The 21,460-nt window shown below is 40.0% G+C and overlaps 1 protein-coding gene across 2 annotated transcripts in view; it reads right to left on the bottom strand.

Annotated features, from left to right (window-relative positions):
- LOC132978598 (sickle tail protein homolog) overlaps positions 1-21,460 on the bottom strand; it is a 63,557-nt gene that overhangs the window by 30,969 nt on the left and 11,128 nt on the right. The window contains exons 2-4 of one of the 2 annotated variants that reach the window (XM_061043817.1): positions 7,999-8,276; positions 2,077-2,269; positions 1,774-1,972 (exon numbers count right to left, since the gene is read on the bottom strand). In XM_061043817.1, coding sequence (XP_060899800.1) covers positions 1,774-1,972; positions 2,077-2,269; positions 7,999-8,276 — 670 coding nt within the window. Of the gene's footprint in view, positions 1-1,773; positions 1,973-2,076; positions 2,270-7,048; positions 7,277-7,998; positions 8,277-21,460 lie in introns of those variants that run through there. The other variant, XM_061043818.1, reaches the window with a different exon arrangement.

Below are 21,460 nucleotides of genomic sequence, written 5' to 3'. Positions count from 1 at the left end.
TACAGCAGTTTTCTTCACGTACAAAATTGTAAAAGAAACACATGGTACTAATGAAAGGATAAGCGATCCTCAAACACCCCTCATCCCCTTATGTCCTATTGATAAGTTACATAACCCACCCTATAGCCCTTAGTCGCCACCGCAACCAAGACAGGGATGCCTCCTTCAACAGATCCAGGCTGAGAAGTGGGATATCCTGATTGTTGGAGCACCTCCTCCTGCCCCCCTGTTTTCATATTAGAAAAGGAACAATAAGCCTTAGTCTGCCACACCACACAGAAGTGATTTACAGCCCAAGACAACACACCAATGTTGTCCACAGCTGTCAGAATGTCAGGGTGAATCGCCTCTACACCTGGCGCCCTGCCACTTAGAAGCTTCTGGACTGCCTTAGGAACCTCTACCAAGGATAAAAGTAAGGCTTCCCCTGGATCTTTGAGAAACTCCTGAACCTAAACAAAACGTCTTTTGATGAGGAAGTAGAATTCAAAGTATTCTTTTAGCCGTTCTCCTCCACTGCTGACAGCCTGAGCCGAGCCCGACGTTCCCCCTCCAACAGTGTGTCAGGGCAGACTGAGGCCAAATGACAGTCAGATCCTTTTCCACAGCTTCTGAAAACTCCTCCCATGACCCGGGGTTTTGGTTCCTAGAACACAAAGACAAAGCCCAGCTAGCAAACTTCCTGGGGCTTCAGAAGCTACCTGTGCTCTCAGTGTCCTTCACTGCCGGGGTCTATGCACAGGTTTTTAGGGTTTGCCGCAAAAACATGTTCTGATTTCATTCTGGCCAGAACTCCTCGTGGCTGCTTTTACAATGGAAGCCTCCATTGTAAAAGCAGCTGCGAGGAGAACACGGCCGACTCTGATTCCCTGTCACCAATCTCCCCCCGGGATACACAAAAGTCATCTGGAGGAGGGAGTTGAAGACCACGCAGACATGTGGCCTCATTAAAATATTCCCAATTTACCACCACTGGAGCCTCTCCTGAACCTCCAACTCAACCCCCCATGAGGATCAGCTGACGTCTCTGCTCCTCTCTCTACCCGACTGTCCCAGAGAAAAAATGCCTCAGATCAAATGGTGACACGATCACTGGGAGTGTGTTCTGGTACCAGGCACACTAATGAATGACTTTGTACTCAAATATGGTGGTTATTATGGCAAACGCACGTCATACACCTCGGCTTCAGATTGGACTAACCCCCTCCTGGTGTACCCATCATTGCCGACATGGGAATTGAGGTCCTCCAGCAAAACTGTAGTCTGTGGGTTTAATAGTTTGAAGACCCTACAAACTCCATGAAGGTCTCATACTCTGAACTTTTGTTGGGTGGTGAGCACGCACCAAAGTCAGACCTCTCTTTCTGCCACATTATTCACATAGAGGCGTCCACTCTTTTCTCTGCAAAGAAGAAATCGATAAAAATCCAAAAAAGCCAGGTTCTTCTTAGTGGCCCCATCCCCCGCTCCTCCTCCTACATCAGCTTTGGTTCAGTTCTTGCCAGAGAGGGGATGTTCCACATGCAGTATATATAAAACCAGTATGTGCTGCTGGGGTCATCACACCAAAGTCAATGTTCTTCTGCTGCCAGGTTTGCATTTACATTTTCCATGTGGCTGGAGGGTCCACAGAGAGACCCTTCACCATGAGAAACATAACCTTCCATTGGTTTTGTTTTTCTTCTCCAAGGCTCTCTTTGGAATGTCAAAGAATATCAATGACTTGGAGCTTGTTATTACCTTACAGTGGTCCCATTACATCCTCCGACTCACCTGATGTCATCCAGCTCGTAGTAGAAGTTTCTGCTGCTGTCTTTGATGTAGATTGCCACATTGGGAGATTGCAGCATCTTCATGGTGAGCTGATGAGGGAAGGCGGTAACAAAGAGAGCGTGCAGAGAGTCCTGAGTGGTCATCTCAGCAGGTATCCTCACCTGTTTAGTCTCCTCCCCATACTGTAAGTACACCACACCTGAGCACAAGCAGAGAGGGAGTGAGTCCCTGACACACATGTGCAGTTTTTACATTCCACCACATAATATATCAATCAACCATGACCAGTATGTATGACCCCACCATGCGGCCTCTCTCCTGTGTGACCTCCTGACCTCCCCACAGGTAGACTTGCTCTGGTCTTGCAGCCCCGTGTGAAGGGGGCTGAGGGGGAGGGCAGGTCTGAGTCAGACATGGTCTCTTGAGGATCCTGCTGCTCCTTTGGGACCAGCCCTCCAGCTGAGGGGGCGCTGTCAGAGGACCAGGTACTCCCAGGCTGCAGAGAGAGAGAGAGAGAGAGAGAGAGAGAGAGAAAACTTACTACGGAGCGAGATTTGAGGGCAGGGCCCGGCCTTTTGTTTACAAGGATTTGACTAAGTTGACCATGGAACAGATGAACAAGTTGTTCATCTTTGAACTGGCTGCTCATGAAGCGTGTGTTGTGTGAGTAAGATAAAACAACAGAAGGGGTGTGTGTGTGTTTGGACAGAACTAAGCACTGTGTTGTTTAAGGGTCAGTTAATAGCTACAGATAAGGTTCGAATCCGGCCTGTGGCTCCTTTCCCGCATGTCATTCCCCACTCTCTCTCTCATCCTGATTTCCAGCTCTATCCACTGTCCTATCTCTCCATTAAAGGCACAAAAAAGCCCAAAAGTAAATCATAAAAAAAAAAAAAAGAATAGCTACAGACTACAGCAGGCTACTGATTGCTGCGACACCGGATTAATGCAGACACAGTGAGTGTGAGAGGAGGAAGGTCAAAACACTGTTTCATAAAAAATAAGCCATACACAACGAAATGTCTACACTGTACGACTCCCTTCTGTGTTATAGACTGTGCAGAACTCACTTGACTATATCTTGACTGGACTGGATTGTTGTACAGCGGATCTCCACGGGGCGTGCACACACAGCTTCAATGCTGCTTTATTTTCATTAAACCTCTGCAACGGCATTTATGCTGAAACTTTGCAGTAAAGCACAAAGAGACTTCAGCTGCCTCATGTGACTTCCCGCTCTTCCTCACAGACAGCAGATAGAAACAGTCAAGTTGAGTCTGTTTGTTTGTAGTCTGTGTTTGAAAAAGATGATGAGGTGTTAATTGTTCTCTGTGCTGTATAAATATGACCTGTTACATATTAGAGTTTCTAATGCTGTATGAACAATACAAGCTGTTGGATTGTATGGTTTTATTGTTATGATGTTATATGTGCTAAGTTGGTGTTAAGTCTGCTGCTGAGATCAAAAGTGGAGGTGGCGGAGCGTTTCCCACATGGAGCCTGAAGCTACGAGCTGCCTGAAGTCATCAGATCATCTGTGACCTCCTTACATCCCTGCTCAAAACACACACTATCACACACGTTCTATTATCATTATTAAATATTATTATTATTATTATTATTAATAAATATTATTATTATTATTAATAAACATTATTATCATTATTAAATACTATTATCATTATTAAATATTATTATTATTATTAAATATTATTGTTAAATATTATTATTAAATATTATTATTATTAAATATCATTATTATTAAATATTATTATCCTTATTAATTATTATTATCATTATTAAATACTATTATCATTATTATTAAATATTATTATCATTATTAAATATTATTATCATTATTATTAAATATTATTATTATTAAATATTATAAACATTATTAAATATTATTATCATTATTAAATACTATTATCATTATTATTAAATATTATTATTATTATTATTAAATACTATTATTAAATATTATTATCATTATTAATTATTATTATCATCATTAAATACTATTATCATTATTATTAAATATTGTTATTATTATTAAAACTATTATTAAATATTATTATCATTATTAAATACTATTATCATTAAATATTATTATTATTAGGATTTGATTAAATGAAGAGTGGTTTTTGAAATACTGTGAGCATTCAATCTGTGACTGCATTGGCACTCAGTTGACCCCCCCCCCCCCCAAAATCTGACCAGTGTATTCATGAAGGACGCTGGTGAGGTACTAAAACGACGAAAAGGGCACGCATCTGTCAATTCAGAATTATTCAGATTCACTTACAAACGCAAGGTGGTGAGAACTTAATTGGCTGGTACACACGTCATGATCGACGTGATTTTGCATATGCACTTATTTTATGCGCAGAGTAAGAACTTTTACTACGCATTAGTGAATGAGGCTGAAGGTGTCCACCAGGCAGTCAGATCAGTCACCATCCTAATTACATATAACCTTATTTTATCCTTCACAACATCAAAAAGAATGGGTTAGAAACTCAGACCCAAAATGTTTATATCTGCTGTCAAAATGGGAATTTTGACACGGGTGTGTATGGGACTTCTAGGGGTCTGCAGACAGCCTCAAGTGGACACTCAAGGAACTACAGTTTTTTGGATTTCAGCATTGACTTCATTTCGAACCCAAAGGTTGCTGCTTGCTTAATACACAAGGAGGAGGACACACTCATTTAGGCACACACATGAAACACTGCTGTGCATTCCTCTTTAACACACACACACACACACACACACACACACACACACACACACACACACACACACACACACACACACACACACACACACACACACACACAGGTAGGTTTAAAAGCTCTGATTACAGAGCTGAGATAATTTACACGACTTCACCTACTGCTGTCGTGTTTAAAAAGACTGATGGTGGTTTTTACCTCCTGAAGATTACCTGAAGAATCTAAACATGAGTCACAGACACACCAGCAGAACAGGAATCTGGGACAGGATCTCAGATGAAAGAGCAACCCCGAGTCCGACTGATAATCAGAGTTGTTTAAATTCCAATGATCCAATCGTCTTGTGATTGGTTGAGAGAGGAGCTGACACCTCTTCTCCACAGCAGACACAAAACATCACAGAGCGACAGTCTGTTATGAGTGTATCGGCTTGAATATCCTTGACTGATCTCTTTAGACTTTGGAGCTGGCAGAGATGATGGAAAATAAAACTTTCATGGTGCAATCAACGACAGTTTAATTTTGACCATGAGAGAAACTTTCTGTAAACTGAATCCAACTACTGCTGAGTAAAGAGTCCATCAGTATTAACTCATCCATTCATACACATTCACACACTGATGGTAGAGGCTTCTGAGTAAAGAGTCCATCAGTATTAACTCATCCATTCATACACATTCACACACTGATGGTAGAGGCTGCTGAGTAAAGAGTCCATCAGTATTAACTCATCCATTCATACACATTCACACACTGATGGTAGAGGCTGCTGAGTAAAGTGGCCGTCTTTTTTCAGTTGTTTTCAACGGGTAGAGAGTGTTGCAGCAGAAGGCCGCCGTCAGGAGAAAAAGCGCAGCGCTGTTGACGTCACCGGCCTTAGGTGACCACCAGAAGTAACTAATCCCATTCATACACATGCATACTCCGCTGACGAAGCAGCGGGAGAAACTTGGGGTTAAAAAGGGGGCAGGTACACAAAATGGGGGGAAAAAAACGTCTATTGTTGTCTATCAATCGATCTTAATTTGTATAGCAGCAATTCATACCAAATGTAAACTTAAGACACTTTACAAAAGAGCAGGAAAAAGACCTTACTCTTTGTTTTGTTTTCTACAAAGACCCAACATGAATCCATCATGAGAAGCAGACTCATGATGAACAGACATCTGATGAAACTGAAAGATGGATAGAGGGAGATGCAGGAAGAAGGAGAGAGACAATGAATCAGACAGATGTAAAGCTACAATGTCAAAAGTATGTGTAGTATTAGCAGTAACAGCTAAGTTAATTATTATTATTTAATATGTTAAATAAAGAAAATGTATATGTTCTTAAAGTTTGGATTTTGTGTATTCAAAGTTAACGTCTTTTTTCTGCCACATCCTGTTTCAATGATAAACTTGTGTTTGGTAAGAAAGATGTCACAGACGTTTTGTTTATCATGCTACAAGACTATCAACCTTTGTAGCACCATGTAGTTGCTATGGGCAACAACAGGTAATGCACAGCAGTGCACAGTACACACCTCGGACAGTATGGGAGCCCAGAGGGTGCAAATAAATGTGCTCTAAGAGTACACTGAGTTGACCTTTGTTAAGATGATGTGTTGTACAAACAGAAATGGACTGATTAATAAGTCAGAGTAATCTGAGCACACTAGTGATGTCACAGAGGCGGGGATCAAACACCGGTCTACACCCAGCTGTGTCTGCAGCTGCATTTTAATGAAGCTTAAAATGTCATAACACTCATAATGCAGCTCACTTCTCCTCTGTTTACAGAGTCCCCGACTTCATTTACTATCTTTATACCTTTTTAACTTTCAGTCAAATATCCAAGTTGTAACAAGACACTTTCAAGTTTTTTTCAATATTGTTATTTTTGTTTACCATTTGAATAATAAAGCAGCTCATTTTGCTTAGCGATGTTTACTTAACAACACAGGTTTTTATAGTTGTTAACATGTTAATCTTCTTTTTTCTTAAAAGCACTGAGTAACTTTTCAAAGTGCTTTATAAAAGATTGTCTAACATGCAGTCACAGGTTGAAATCCTCCACAGGTGTGATGATACTTCATGATGCCATCACTAGCCAAAGAAACATCAGGGTTTTTTTCTTCCATTACATGAAAAATAAAGTGTTACACACCTAACATCTTAATGAAACAGTTAGCTCACCTTAATGCTGCTGGGACACACAAAGTGATTCTGCAGTCACAACTATGTCATGTATGAACAGAAGAGTGGACTGAAGCATATCATGTTTAAATGTAGCTTTAGCATATTAAGTTCATCTTTAAAAGTTCAGAAGTCAACAGGGTTTGGTGAACGGGCCATCGATCAGCAGGTGAACACATGAACAGCCTGCAGCTCTTTCTTCACACTCAAAGTGAGGACTTTTGTCAGATTAAGTTATATTACCAAGCTGTTTAAACACTTCTGGTTAGAAACAGAACTGTGTGGTCTAAAGCAGAATATAAACAGAAAACAGAGGATCTGTTAGTTAGTTTGAGCTGTTTGAAACAGGTTAAACAAGCTTACCTGGAGGGGGAGGCTGCAGGTGCTGCTGCTGCCAACTTCAACACACAGATAAGCTAAATTAAGCTAAGCTAAGCTACGAGTGAAGTTGACATTAGGCTGCAAATAAATTTAAAAAAAGAATCTGCTACAGTTTCCTCTGTCCAGGATGTTTGAGTGTCACAAAAAAAGTCCAATAGAATCTCCTCTTTCTGTACACCTGACTGTGTGTGCGTCTGTGTGCTTGTGTGTGTGTGTCTCTGTCTGCTGTTACAACACAGCTCCACCTCCACAAATAATGCTGGCTCTACCAGTCTGACAACAGTCTGCCTTCATGATAACAAACTTACTACAGACACACACACACACACACACACACACACACACACACACACACACACACACACACACACACACACACACCTCTTACAGTTACATAAACTTATTTTCATCCTCTCATTATTAAATTTAAAGTAACTTTTACTGCACAAACATGTTTAAGATCAAACTTCTGCAGGACACAGGAGTCATGACAACAGTTTATTTCTGCTCAACCATCATCATTGGTTTAGAGTTTGTTATTGATTTTCTGATGCTGACAATGTCTGGAAATGATGGAAGAGAATGTGCTTGTGAACGACATGATCTTTTTACAAGCTATTGTTAAACTGGAAGGATCACACCTCAATCAGTGTATTTCAATTTGGAGGTATCCGAGCATATCTCCATATGTGTGTGTGTGTGTGTGTGTGTGTGTGTGTGTGTGTGTGTGTGTGTGTGTGTGTGTGTGTGTGTGTGTGCGTTTCTCATTATAGGCAGACTGTCCACTTCTTAATTGAGCATGGATTTTGTTAATCTTTCAGATGGATTAAATAACAAAAAGATAATTATGGCACGTGTTTGTCTCATGTTTACAAAGCATGCTGTGGACAGTTGTATCATCTGATGTCTTTCAAAATAATCTGTTCTTTCACCTGGTGTCCCATGATGATGGCGGCATGGTGAGGGTACTTCTGCCTCAAAATGTCCAGAAACACCTCCTTCTTCCTCTCCACATCCTTCATCTTCATCAGGCTGTCTGATTGGCTGTCTTTGGTTCCTGAGGCGGAGGTGGTGTAGCTTCGAGGTAAGGTGCTGGAGGAGTGAGGAACCGAACCAGGGTTACTGAACAGATTGCTCGAGTTGTGATTCTTCTTCTGCATCGGAGGCTCTTTGCTGCTGTCCTTCACAGAGGAAGAAGAGTTTCCTGGATCTTAAAAGAAAAAGGGAGAAGAAAACAAACAGAGGAGAGAAGGATGAATGATAGGAATCAGACAGAGGAGACAAAGATGAACGAGAAGAAACCAACACCAGAGAGAAGGTCGAGAGAAAAGGAGCAGAGGAGAAACAATGGAAGAGAGTAAATTATATAATCCATCATTTTAAAGAAGGCATATGTAAAACACCAGGCGCCCCTCAGTTGACTTATATAGGATGAAATCATGATTTAAGCATCCAGTCAGTTTAAAAATGTGTTGGGTGGGGGACCTCTCATGTCCTACCTGCAGTACCCATGCTGGCCGCCAGGGGGGGGGGGGGGCTCACCTTTGGGAATTGTAGACTTAAACTTTTGTTAATCATCATCCTCAAATCTTTACACAAAGGTAATGATTTTGTTGTCATACAAAGCCACAACTTAGGTCATGACTGGCTAGCTACAACCAACTCCTCCATGAGCCAACACATTTATAGGTTATATCAGAGAAGAGTATGAAGCAGCTTCTTTATGTGCACGCCAATCACACCAGTCAGCCGTATGACTTAAAACACATCATGAAGGAGAGGAGCTTTCTGATGCCTCCCATCTCTGTTCCTACTGGATAACCCCAAATAGCCCAAAAGGTGAGCCCACACCCCTTAGCATAAGTTATAATACATGTCAGCGTTCAAGTTTTCACATGTAGGCCATGGTAACAAAGGATATTGAAATATGGGAAAGAAAGATGGGAGGTAAAAAAATCGGTTATCGATCCATTCATTTCCTTAATGTGATGGACATAATTTACAAACTGACTTAATCCGTCAGTTTAAAGGAATTGCAGACAAACATAACCCTGGTCTGAAATCTAATTTAAAATGCTTGATTAGTTGATTCCACAATTGGATCCTTTCACATTTTCGTTACAGACCCTGGTCAGCTCATGTATCCCTGGATTGCTGGGATCGGAGCAAATCTGTGAACCCTAGAAAACATCATATAGATCTATTCTGTACAGTATCGACATTTCCGTAGTCTTTAAAGGCCACATATTCTCATCCTTTTGAACCAGTTTAAATAAGTGTCAGAGCTCCCCAAAACATGTGTGTGAAGTTTCTTGTTCTAAATCCACTCTGATCCTGTATTTGATCATGCCTATAAACCCCTCTATTTCAGCCCTGCTCAGAACAGGCTGTTTCTGTGTCTGTACCTTTAAATATGTAAATGAGCGGTGTCTGACCACGCCCCCTCTCTGGAAGGGCTTGGGTGTCTCGGTCTTTCTCGCTCCATGTACTATTGTTTACGGTGAAAAGGCAGACTCAGAGGGCAGAACAAACACCTAGCTGTGGGAGTGTCACCCACCCAGGGGAGGGGCTACTGCCTTTGTGATGTCATGAAGGGAACATCTCCAAACGGTCTGTTTGAGCACACATTTTCTGAAAAGTGGAACAGGCAGAAGACGGAGAGGATGGACTTTTCTCATCATTGGGGGGGTTTGTAGACAGACGAGGGAAACATGTTAGTGTTAGAGAAACATGGTGAAGTGGGGCACTGGTGGAACAGTGGAGCAGTGGTTAGTGCGCGCGCCCCATGTATGGAGGCTGTCGTCTCAAGCGGGCGACCCGGGTTCACTTCCCACCTGTGGCTTCTTTCCCGCATGTCATTCCCCACTCTCTCTCCCTGGTTTCCGACTCTATCCACTGTCCTATCTCTCCATTAAAGGCACAAAAAGCCCAAAAATGAATTAAAAAAAGAAAAAAAAGAAACATGGTGAAGTGGTTTTTGCATAACATATGAACTTTATGAACCCTATACCCCTGCAGCAGCATAATTCAATATGGGAGATACACAAGCATCATAAAGCTCAGTTCTCTCAGGTTGCAACACAGTCTCATGTCAAAATGTATAATACCTACGTTGGTCCACAGCGCAAAACGTAGCAGTTTCACAATAAAGGCTCTAAAATTGTGACATGCCTACGTTTCCTTTTGTCTATTCTTTTGTATAGGCATACCTCAGGTCACGTGACTGCCCAGTTTTCCCCTGGCGAAAAAAAAAACAATGGCGGACATCCCTTCTATTTTCAGATAGTTTGAGGCTTAAGTGTCGTTTTGATAACTTTTCTGGCGACAAATGTACATTGTATCTTCATAATCTTCATTCGGTTTATGTTGATGATCATCAGTTTGTTCGTTTCTACGAAGATTCTTTCAGGTCTCGCTAGAGAAACGTTGGACTGTTACGTTTTCTACTGTTGCTATGGTGATAGCTATGGATGCTATCAACAACGAACCGGAAGGAAGTGGACGTTCGGTTCGCAACTCTTTTTTCGGCTGCTCTGGTTCCGGAATTAAATTTTCCCATTCAAATCCTCCATTGATTTTTCACAAAATCCTTATATCAAGAGATTGGTGCCTGGGACCAAGACAACAAGCTACCCCAACACTCGTGACTATAGTACATTCAATTTGGCACCAAAACGGCGTTAAAAACTGAAACAAAGGTATAGGTTCAAGACTGTGTACATAATTTTCGTCCGGAGTCAAGGAACTACCCATCCCACAATCCATTGCGAATGATATCGTTTATTCAGTCTTTCAGGTCTCGCCAGAAAAAACGTTGGACTGTTACGTTTTCTACTGTTGCTATGGTGGTTGCTATGGATGCTATCAACAACGAACCGGAAGGAAGTGGACGTTCGGTTTGTGGCTCTTAAAACAGGTTACATCAGATCCTTAGACAAACTAAGCTCCTATGCAATAAATAATGATTTCTGTTACATTTTTATGGATGTCTTTCATTACAACCAAATTTAATAAAACGATTGGAACAGATCGATGCATATTAGCAACATTATAAACTATAACATGTAACAATCCCTGATACATAAAGACAATACTGTACAGTTTGTGTGATTTATATGATTTTATTTAACTAAATAATCCTGACAGATTAATACTATCTTTTAAAACAGGTTTGATTTGACCACTTTTTTTACAATATATATGTAGTCTAGATTATTTTACAAAACCTATTCGGCTTTAGTAAATATTTGATACAGTGGGTAGATATACATTTTTTACAACCCTAACTATGTTCCCTCTGTGCACAACGCCAGACATAACTACCAAAATTCCCGTTTCTAGAATAACAGTCAAAATATCCAAAATGAACTGATATATGTACTTTATTTTAACATAGATCATATATGTACTATGCAATAAATACTTCGGCCACACGAGATCCGTGACATATTCAGTGAATATGTTTTTTGTAAGCCTTTTATAATCCTAGTTACAACCTTTTTTTGGAAACGGAAAAGACTACAATTATGGCGCCATTCAGTATCAAGCTGTATGACTTGACTCTGAGGAATTGTAGTCTTTTAGACAAATCTCAGTGTTTCCCTTACCTAAGAAGTAATATATATTTAATTGAGTTTAATTGGATGGTTAACACATTTATGTTATGAGATATTTAAAAAATAATTCATACACTTGTTGTATTTTAACCATATATAGCAGCTCCCCCCGTTTTTTTGGTGAGCTGACCCTCACAGTTATTCCCATGTCTGTAGCCCCTTTTGTTGCTGAGGTATAAACCTTCAAACATGCCCTTGGGTCAAGGTTCAAAGGGCATTATTTCAAAACAGGGGTCATGTAGAAGCCTCATCTTCACATATGTTACTCTCCAGGATGAGACCTTTCCAACGATGTATGTCGTTCAGCTTCAGCAAAAACTTAAATATTCTCATTTCATAGGCAAGGGGTCTTGCAGTCATACTTTCATAGAGCTCTTTCAAAGCCCAGTACATAAAATGTACGGGGGGCGTTGAATCGATAGTGAATGCGCCCTCTGCCTTTAAACCGACAGTGGGCGTGACTGCACGATTGCACATGTCAGCAGCACACTGGCAGACCATAGCATAATGGGCTTTTTGAATGGCTTTTTGCTTAGATTCCTGGAATGGGAACTTAACACAGATTTAAGATGTGTTTTTGCAACCAACCTTAAAAAACATCAGTAAATACCCCCTGAAAGATCTAATAAAGAGGTCGCTCACAAGTGATGATTATCAATACGTCATTATTTGATGTCAGTTTCATGCACCCGTTTGTAGTTCTTATCGTTAAATAAAATAATATAAATCACACAAATTGTACAGTATTGTCTTTATGTATTGTTACATTTTATAGTTTATAATGTTGCTAATATGCATCGATCTGTTCCAATCGTTTTATTAAATTTGGTTGTAATGAAAGACATCCATAAAAATGTAACAGAAATCATTATTTATTGCATAGGAGTTTAGTTTGATGTCTAGGGTCTGATGTAACCCGTTTTAAGAGCCGCGAACCGAACGTCCACTTCCTTCTGGTTCGTTGTTGATAGCGTCCATAGCAACCACCATAGCAACAGTAGAAAACAGTCCAACGTTTTTCTATCTTCGTAGAAACGAACAAACTAAAGATCATAAACATAAACCGAACGAAGATTATGAAGATACAATGTACATTTGTCATCAGAAAGGTTATCAAAACGACACTTAAGCCTCAAACTATCTTAAAATATTGCATTTTCCACCGAAAATAGAAGGGATGTCCGCCATGTTTTTTTTTTCGCCAGGGGAAAACTGGGCAGTCACGTGACCTGAGGTATGCCTATACAAAAGAATAGACAAAAGGAAACGTAGACATGTCACAATTTTAGAGCCCTTATTGTGAAACTGCTACGTTTTGCGCTGTGGACCAACGTAGGTATTACACATTTTGACATGAGACTGTGTTGCAGTTTGTTAGAGACAGATCCAAAAGCTCCCCAACAGTATCAACAAGATGCAACAAGAATAATCTCACAGGTCATAAAGGCCTAGTCCACACTAGGAGGGTTTCGTACACAAACTGTGTTTTAGGTCACTGAAACGCACCTTTTCACCTTCCAGGGAAAAAAAATTGAAATACATAAAAATGATAAAATATAATAAATAAATACCAATCATTCAACTATGTTCTTGAGGCAGTGGTGGTTTAATCTTGTGGCCAAAAATATAACCACAAACACATTTAACACACGCAACAAAACCTTTGGTAAAAAAGAAGCAAAACAGCATGCAGCACAGTAATCGTTTAATCTCGATTTTCATGATCATTCATGAGAAGACAACATTAAAATTAAAACGTGATGAATTGGTGATAATGGTGACATTTCAAAATGCTGAACTCAATGACTCTTAACAGCAGCTCACAAACTGATGCTCCCTATATATACAGTCTATGGTAAAAAATCAAAAACCTCTGCAGTCCGACCAGTTGATGTCTCCAGGTCCGGTCTGTCATCCTGTCGAGTCGAATCATTCACTCATCTTTCTGTTGAAGCCTCCAGTTAAAGTTCACTACAGCTCCTAAACCTGAGAAGAGCTTCAGTCAGAAACATCAAGGGAAACGTCTGAGGCTTAAGAAGACTGGGACAACATTTATTTATGTATCTCACAGGTATTTACTCGCTGACTGAACCAAAGATGTCAGGGCAAAGAGTCTGAACAAGATGCAAAGGTGAAAAAATAAATGATTTTTATACTTAAGAATTAGTTTTCTACTATTAGAGCTTGTTTTGCCTCCTCTAACCCCCTCCCCATCTCAACTCAATTCAATTAAATAAACTTTATTGTCATCGATGTGTGTGTGTATGTGTGTGTGTACAGGTGCCACTGGCTGTTTCCAGGTTTCTCTCTCTGTTTCTCTATCTCTCTCTCTCCCTCTTTCTCTCCCTCTTTCTCTTTCCCTCCCTGCCTCTCTCTCTTACTCTCTATCTCTCTCTCCCCCTCCATGCTGCTCTCTCTTTCTCTTTCCCTCCCTCCATCTCTTTCTTTCTCTCTCTCTCTTCCCCTCAATGCATTGCTCTCTCCCACTTTCTCTTTCCCTTCCTGTCTCTCTCTCCCCTTCTCTTTCTCCCTGCCTTTCTCTTTCTCTCTCTCTCTACCCCTCCATGCCCTGCTCTCTCCCTCTTTCTCTCTCTCTCTCTCTACCCCTCCCTGCCTCTCTCTCTTTATCTCTCTCTCTCTCTCATAATAAATCAGATCTGATTGATCTGGTTCAGTTGGAGCCTGGAGATATATTTGAGCTCTGGTCTTTGTGGATATTTGGTCACAGTGTGGACAGTCAGTCATCCAGACAGTCAGTCCATTAGCCTGTTAGTCATTTGCAGGTTAACAATCGATACACCATCATTTAATAATGTTTTTATATTTTGTGCTCTGTTTTACACCTGAAGACCACAGAACTCTCAGGACTGTTGAAAACGCTGCTCAAATTGTTTCTGTTTCAGTTTCTGTGTTCGAGCAGAAACAAAGATTTTAGAAAAAAAAAAAAAACAGGCTCACCCTGTGGTCGAGATGTTTCATTCAGAGCCAACATGGAATCAGGGAAGCTGTTATTGGAGTGATTACTGTGTCCAGTGTCTTTATGGAGTAAGGAAAACTTATCCTTAAAGCTGTAATAACTGTCCATGTTCCAGTTTGATGGTCTAATGGTCAGTGTGAGCTGTGCAATCTGGAGCAATCTGCAAGGAGCAAAAATCTGAAAGTCTTTTGGTGAATTGATGATCACAAACAAACACATCTCTTTGTGATGTTATAAACAGGTTGAGCTCTACTCAAGCATTAATCCACAGATTAAGACAAAGATTAGCTTCTCAAAATACTTTTTACTGCAGTTTTAGTTTGTTTATGCAGAAAGTCACCAAGTCACCTTTACACAGCAGCCTCTACAATCAGTGTGTGAATGTATAGGTGTGACCTGTGGTGTAAAAACATTTGAGAAGAGTAGAAAATCATTATACAAGCTCAGGTCCATTTACCATTCACCAAAAGTATTCTGAAAGGAGCTCTCACAGTGTGTTTAAAGATTTTGACCATCCTTTGGCCAACAGGTGGACTCTGACATTTGGTTCTAAATCTTACCAAAGTGTGTTCTCTAGCAAAAATGTCTTCTTCATGTATCTGTAATGAACTGTATTAAGTTGTGTTTGTGTTGTAGTATTTGGTCCATTGTCTTTGCAGTATCATTTAAATGTTAAAAAAAAGTGTGCACAACATGATTTTCTCATCGGATTAAAGGTTAAAAGTCTGCTTTAACAAATTAAATCACTGTTCCCCTTGTTTGCTAACACATTCAGTCATATGATTTGTTCTTGGAACAGACAGAAATAGTCCCACTGTGGGCATGGTTTAAAATAAGCAACAGAAACTGCAGCATGAGTTTTATTTGCAGAGACAAGTGGCTCCACATGTAGCCTGAAAGATCAAAAATATACTCTGGAGATGTTTCCCAGGGCTCTGAGCGCTTATTGATGCACGCTGCAGCAGATTTTGACTTTGAGCCAAAAGAATGGAGAAAGAAAAGTAGACACTTGATGAGAACAGGGACGCAGAATAGACTTCAGGGGTTCAAACAGCAGCAGATAGACGATGGAAAGATGTCAGAGAAAACTTACTTTATATCTTTATATTTATGTATTAGCTCAGCAGCTCTGCAGCTTTCTAGCTAACACAGTGATGCCAGCGGAAATATTCATCATACTTTAATGATTTTTGAAATAAATAATTTATTATGGATTGTTTCATTTAACTACTTTATGAAGTTTTTGTCTCTTGTTGTCGTTCCATAATACAGTATATACATTTCATTGTCAATCATGTTAATTTGTACAGGCATGACTTGAACATCCTTAATAACTCATAAACAAAATAAATAATGAAAGTAAAGAATGATAAGGTACACTGCTTGAGTACGTGGAAGGCTCTTAAAGGGAAAGTTACTACAGTGTGTGGGTTGTTATTACAGTGTGTTGTTACTACAGCGGGTTGTTACTACAGTGTGTTGTTGCTACAGCAGGTTGTTACTACAGTGTTGTTACTACAGCAGGTTGTTACTACAGCAGATTGTTACTACAGTGTGTTGTTACTACAGCAGGTTGTTACTACAATGTGTTGTTAATACACCGGGTTGTTACTACAGTGTGTTGTTACTACAGCAGGTTGTTACTACAGTGTGTTGTTACTACAGTGTGTTGTTACTCCAGCAGGTTCTTACTACAGTGTGTTGTTACTACAGCAGGTTGTTACTACAGTGTGTTGTTACTACAGTGTGTTGTTACTACAGTGGGTTGTTACTACAGTGTGTTGTTCCTAAAGTGTGTTGTTACTACAGCAGGTTGTTACTACAGTGTGTTGTTAATACAGTGTGTTGTTACTACAGCAGGTTTTTACTACTGTGTGTTGTTATTACAGTGTGTTGTTACTACAGTGTGTTGATTTTACAGTGTGTTGTTACTACAGTGTGTTGTTACTACAGCCGATTGTTACTACAGTGTGTTGTTACTACAGCAGGTTCTTACTACAGTGTGTTGTTACTACACCAGGTTGTTACTGCAGTGTGTTGTTACTACAGTGGGTTGTTACTACAGTGTGTTGTTACTCCAGCAGGTTGTTACTACAGTGCGTTGTTACTACAGCAGGTTGTTACTACTGTGTGTTGTTACTACAGCAAGTTGTTACTACAGTGTGTTGTTACTACAGCAGGTTGTTACTACAGTGTGTTGTTACTACTGTGTGTTGTTACTACAGCAGGTTGTTACTACAGTGTGTTGTTACTACAGCAGGTTGTTACTACAGTGTGTTGTTACTTCAGCTGGTTGTTACTACACTGTGTTGTTACTCCAGCAGGTTGTTACTGCAGTGTGTTGTTACTACAGTGGGTTGTTACTACAGTGTGTTGTTCCTAAAGTGTGTTGTTACTACAGCAGGTTGTTACTACAGTGTGTATTTACTACAGCAGGTTGTTACTACAGCAGATTTTTACTACAGTGTGTTGTTATTTCAGTGTGTTGTTACTACAGTGTGTTGTTACTACAGCAGGTTGTTACTACAACAGGTTGTTCCTACTGTATGTTGTTACTACAGCAGGTTGTTACTACAGTGTGTTGTTACTACAGTGTGTTGTTACTCCAGCAGGTTGTTACTACTGTGTGTTGTTACTACAGCAGACTTTTACTACAGTGTGTTGTTACTACAGTGTGTTTTTACTACAGTGCATTGTTACTACAGCAGGTTGTTACTACTGTGTGTTGTTACTACTGTGTGTTGTTACTACTGTGTGTTGTTACTCCAGCAGGTTGTTACTACACTGTGTTGTTACTCCAGCAGGTTGTTACTACAGTGTGTTGTTACTACAGTGTGTTGTTACTACAGCAGGTTGTTACGACAATGTGTTGTTAATACACCGGGTTGTTACTACAGTGTGTTGTTACTCCAGTGTGTTGTTACTCCAGCAGGTTGTTACTACAGTGTGTTGTTACTACAGCAGGTTCTTACTACAGTGTGTTGTTATTACACCAGGTTGTTACTGCAGTGTGTTGTTACTACAGTGTGTTGTTCCTAAAGTGTGTTGTTACTACAGCAGGTTGTTACTACAGTGTGTTGTTAATACAGGAGGTTGTTACTACAGTGTGTATTTACTACAGCAGGTTGTTACTACAGCATATTTTTACTACAGTGTGTTGTTATTACAGTGTGTTGTTACTACAGTGTGTTGTTACTACAGCAGGTTGTTACTACAACAGGTTGTTCCTACTGTATGTTGTTACTACAGCAGGTTGTTACTACAGTGTGTTGTTACTACAGTGTGTTGATTTTACAGTGTGTTGTTACTACAGTGTGTTGTTACTACAGCAGGTTGTTAGTACTGTGTGTTGTTACTACAGCAGATTTTTACTACAGTGTGTTGTTACTACAGTGTGTTTTTACTACAGTGCATTGTTACTACAGCAGGTTGTTACTACTGTGTGTTGTTACTACTGTGTGTTGTTACTACTGTGTGTTGTTAGTCCAGCAGGTTGTTACTCCAGCAGGTTGTTACTACAGTGTGTTGTTACTACAGTGTGTTGTTACTACAATGTGTTGTTACTACAGTGTGTTGTTACTACAGTGTGTTGTTGCTACAGTGTGTTGTTACTCCAGCAGGTTGTTACTACAGTGTGTTGTTACTACAGCAGGTTGTTACTACAGTGTGTTGTTAATATAGCAGGTTGTTACTACAGTGTGTATTTACTACAGCAGGTTGTTACTACAGCAGATTTTTAGTACAGTGTGTTGTTATTACAGTGTGTTGTTACTACAGTGTGTTGTTACTACAGCAGGTTGTTACTACAACAGGTTGTTCCTACTGTATGTTGTTACTACAACAGGTTGTTACTACAGTGTGTTGTTACTGCAGTGTGTTGTTACTCCAGCAGGTTGTTACTACACTGTGTTGTTACTCCAGCAGGTTGTTACTACAGTGTGTTGTTACTACACTGTGTTGTTACTAGAATGTGTTGTTACTACAGTGTGTTGTTACTACAGTGTGTTGTTGCTACAGTGTGTTGTTACTCCAGCAGGTTGTTACTACAGTGTGTTGTTACTACAGTAGGTTCTTACTACAGTGTGTTGTTACTACACCAGGTTGTTACTGCAGTGTGTTGTTACAACAGTGTGTTGTTCCTAAAGTGTGTTGTTACTACAGCAGGTTGTTACTACAGTGTGTTGTTAATATAGCAGGTTGTTACTACAGTGTGTATTTACTACAGCAGGTTGTTACTACAGCAGATTTTTACTACAGTGTGTTGTTATTACAGTGTGTTGTTACTACAGTGTGTTGTTACTACAGCAGGTTGTTACTACAACAGGTTGTTCCTACTGTATGTTGTTACTACAACAGGTTGTTACTACAGTGTGTTGTTACTGCAGTGTGTTGTTACTCCAGCAGGTTGTTACTACACTGTGTTGTTACTCCAGCAGGTTGTTACTACAGTGTGTTGTTACTACAGTGTGTTGTTACTAGAATGTGTTGTTACTACAGTGTGTTGTTACTACAGTGTGTTGTTGCTACAGTGTGTTGTTACTCCAGCAGGTTGTTACTACAGTGTGTTGTTACTACACCAGGTTGTTACTGCAGTGTGTTGTTACTACAGTGTGTTGTTGCTACAGTGTGTTGTTAATCCAGCAGGTTCTTACTACAGTGTGTTGTTACTACACCAGGTTGTTACTGCAGTGTGTTGTTACTACAGTGTGTTGTTAATACAGCAGGTTGTTACTACAATGTGTATTTACTACAGCAGGTTGTTACTACAGCAGATTTTTACTACAGTGTGTTGTTATTACAGTGTGTTGTTACTACAGTGTGTTGTTACTACAGCAGGTTGTTACTACAGTGTGTTGTTACTCCAACAGGTTGTTAATACTGTGTGTTGTTACTACAGCAGGTTGTTACTACAGTGTGTTGTTACTACAGTGTGTTGTTACTACAGCAGGTTGTTACTACAGTGTGTTGTTACTACAGCTGGGTGTTACTACAGCAGGTTGTTACTACAGTGTGTTGTTACTACTTTGCATTGTTACTACAGCAGGTTGTTACTACAGTGTGTTGTTACTACAGTGTGTTGTTAATACACCGGGTTGTTACTACAGTGTGTTGTTACTACAGCAGATTGTTACTACAGTGCATTTTTACTACAGTGTGTTGTTACTCCAGCAGGTTGTTACTACAGCAGGTTGTTACTACAGTGTGTTGTTACTACAGTGTGTTGTTACTACTGTGTGTTGTTACTACAGCCGGTTGTTACTACAGTGTGTTGTTACTACAGCAGGTTGTTACTACAGTGTGTTGTTACTACAGTGTGTTGTTACTACAGCAGGTTGTTACTACAGTGTGTTGTTACTGCAGTGTGTTGTTACTCCAGCAGGTTGTTACTACACTGTGTTGTTACTCCAGCAGGTTGTTACTACAGTGTGTTGTTACTACACTGTGTTGTTACTAGAATGTGTTGTTACTACAGTGTGTTGTTACTACAGCCGGTTGTTACTACAGTGTGTTGTTACTAGAGCCGGTTGTTACTGCAGCGGGTTGTTACTACAGTGCGTTGTTACTACACTGTGTTGTTACTACAGTGTGTTGTTACTACAGCAGGTTGTTTCTACAGTGTGTTGTTACTACAGTGGGTTGTTACTACAGTGTGTTGTAACTACAGTGGGTTGTTACTACAGTGTGTTGTTACTACTTTGCGTTGTTACTACAGCAGGTTGTTACTACAGTGTGTTGTTACTACAGCAGTTTGTTACTACAGTGTGTTGTTACTACAGTGTGTTGTTACTAATTTGCATTGTTACTACAGCAGGTTGTTACTACAGTGTGTTGTTCCTAAAGTGGGTTGTTACTGCAGCGGGTTGTTACTACAGTGTGTTGTTACTACAGTGTGTTGTTATTACAGCAGGTTGTTACTACAGTGTGTTGTTACTACAGTGTGTTGTTACTCCAGCAGGTTGTTACTACAGTGTGTTGTTACTACAGTGTGTTGTTACTACTGTGTGTTGTTGCTACAGCCGGTTGTTACTGCAGCCGGTTGTTACTACAGTGTGTTGTTACTACAGCAGGTTGTTACTACAGTGTGTTGTTACTACTGTGTGTTGTTACTACAGCCGGTTGTTACTACAGCAGGTTGTTACTACAGTTTGTTGTTACTACAGCAGGTTGTTACTACAGTGTGTTGTTACTACAGCCGGTTGTTACTACAGTGTGTTGTTACTAGAGCCGGTTGTTACTGCAGCGGGTTGTTACTACAGTGTGTTGTTACTACACTGTGTTGTTACTACAGTGTGTTGTTACTACAGCAGGTTGTTACTACAGTGTTTTGTTATTACAGTGTGTTGTTACTACAGCAAGTTGATACTACAGTGTGTTGTTACTACACCAGGTTGTTACTGCAGTGTGTTGTTACTACAGTGGGTTGTTACTACAGTGTGTTGTTACTAAAGTGTGTTGTTACTACAGTGTGTTGTTACTACTTTGCGTTGTTACTACAGCAGGTTGTTACTACAGTGTGTTGTTACTACAGCAGTTTGTTACTACAGTGTGTTGTTACTACAGTGTGTTGTTACTAATTTGCATTGTTACTACAGCAGGTTGTTACTACAGTGTGTTGTTCCTAAAGTGCATTGTTACTACAGCAGGTTGTTACTACAGTGTGTTGTTACTGCAGCGGGTTGTTACTACAGTGTGTTGTTACTACAGTGTGTTGTTACTACAGCAGGTTGTTACTACAGTGTGTTGTTACTACAGTGTGTTGTTACTCCAGCAGGTTGTTACTACAGCAGGTTGTTACTACAG

This window comes from Labrus mixtus, chromosome 8 (assembly GCF_963584025.1).
Source record: "Labrus mixtus chromosome 8, fLabMix1.1, whole genome shotgun sequence".
Lineage (NCBI taxonomy): Eukaryota > Metazoa > Chordata > Actinopteri > Labriformes > Labridae > Labrus > Labrus mixtus.
Note: the sequence above shows the minus strand (reverse complement) of the source record. Positions and strands in the feature narration are given on the sequence as shown.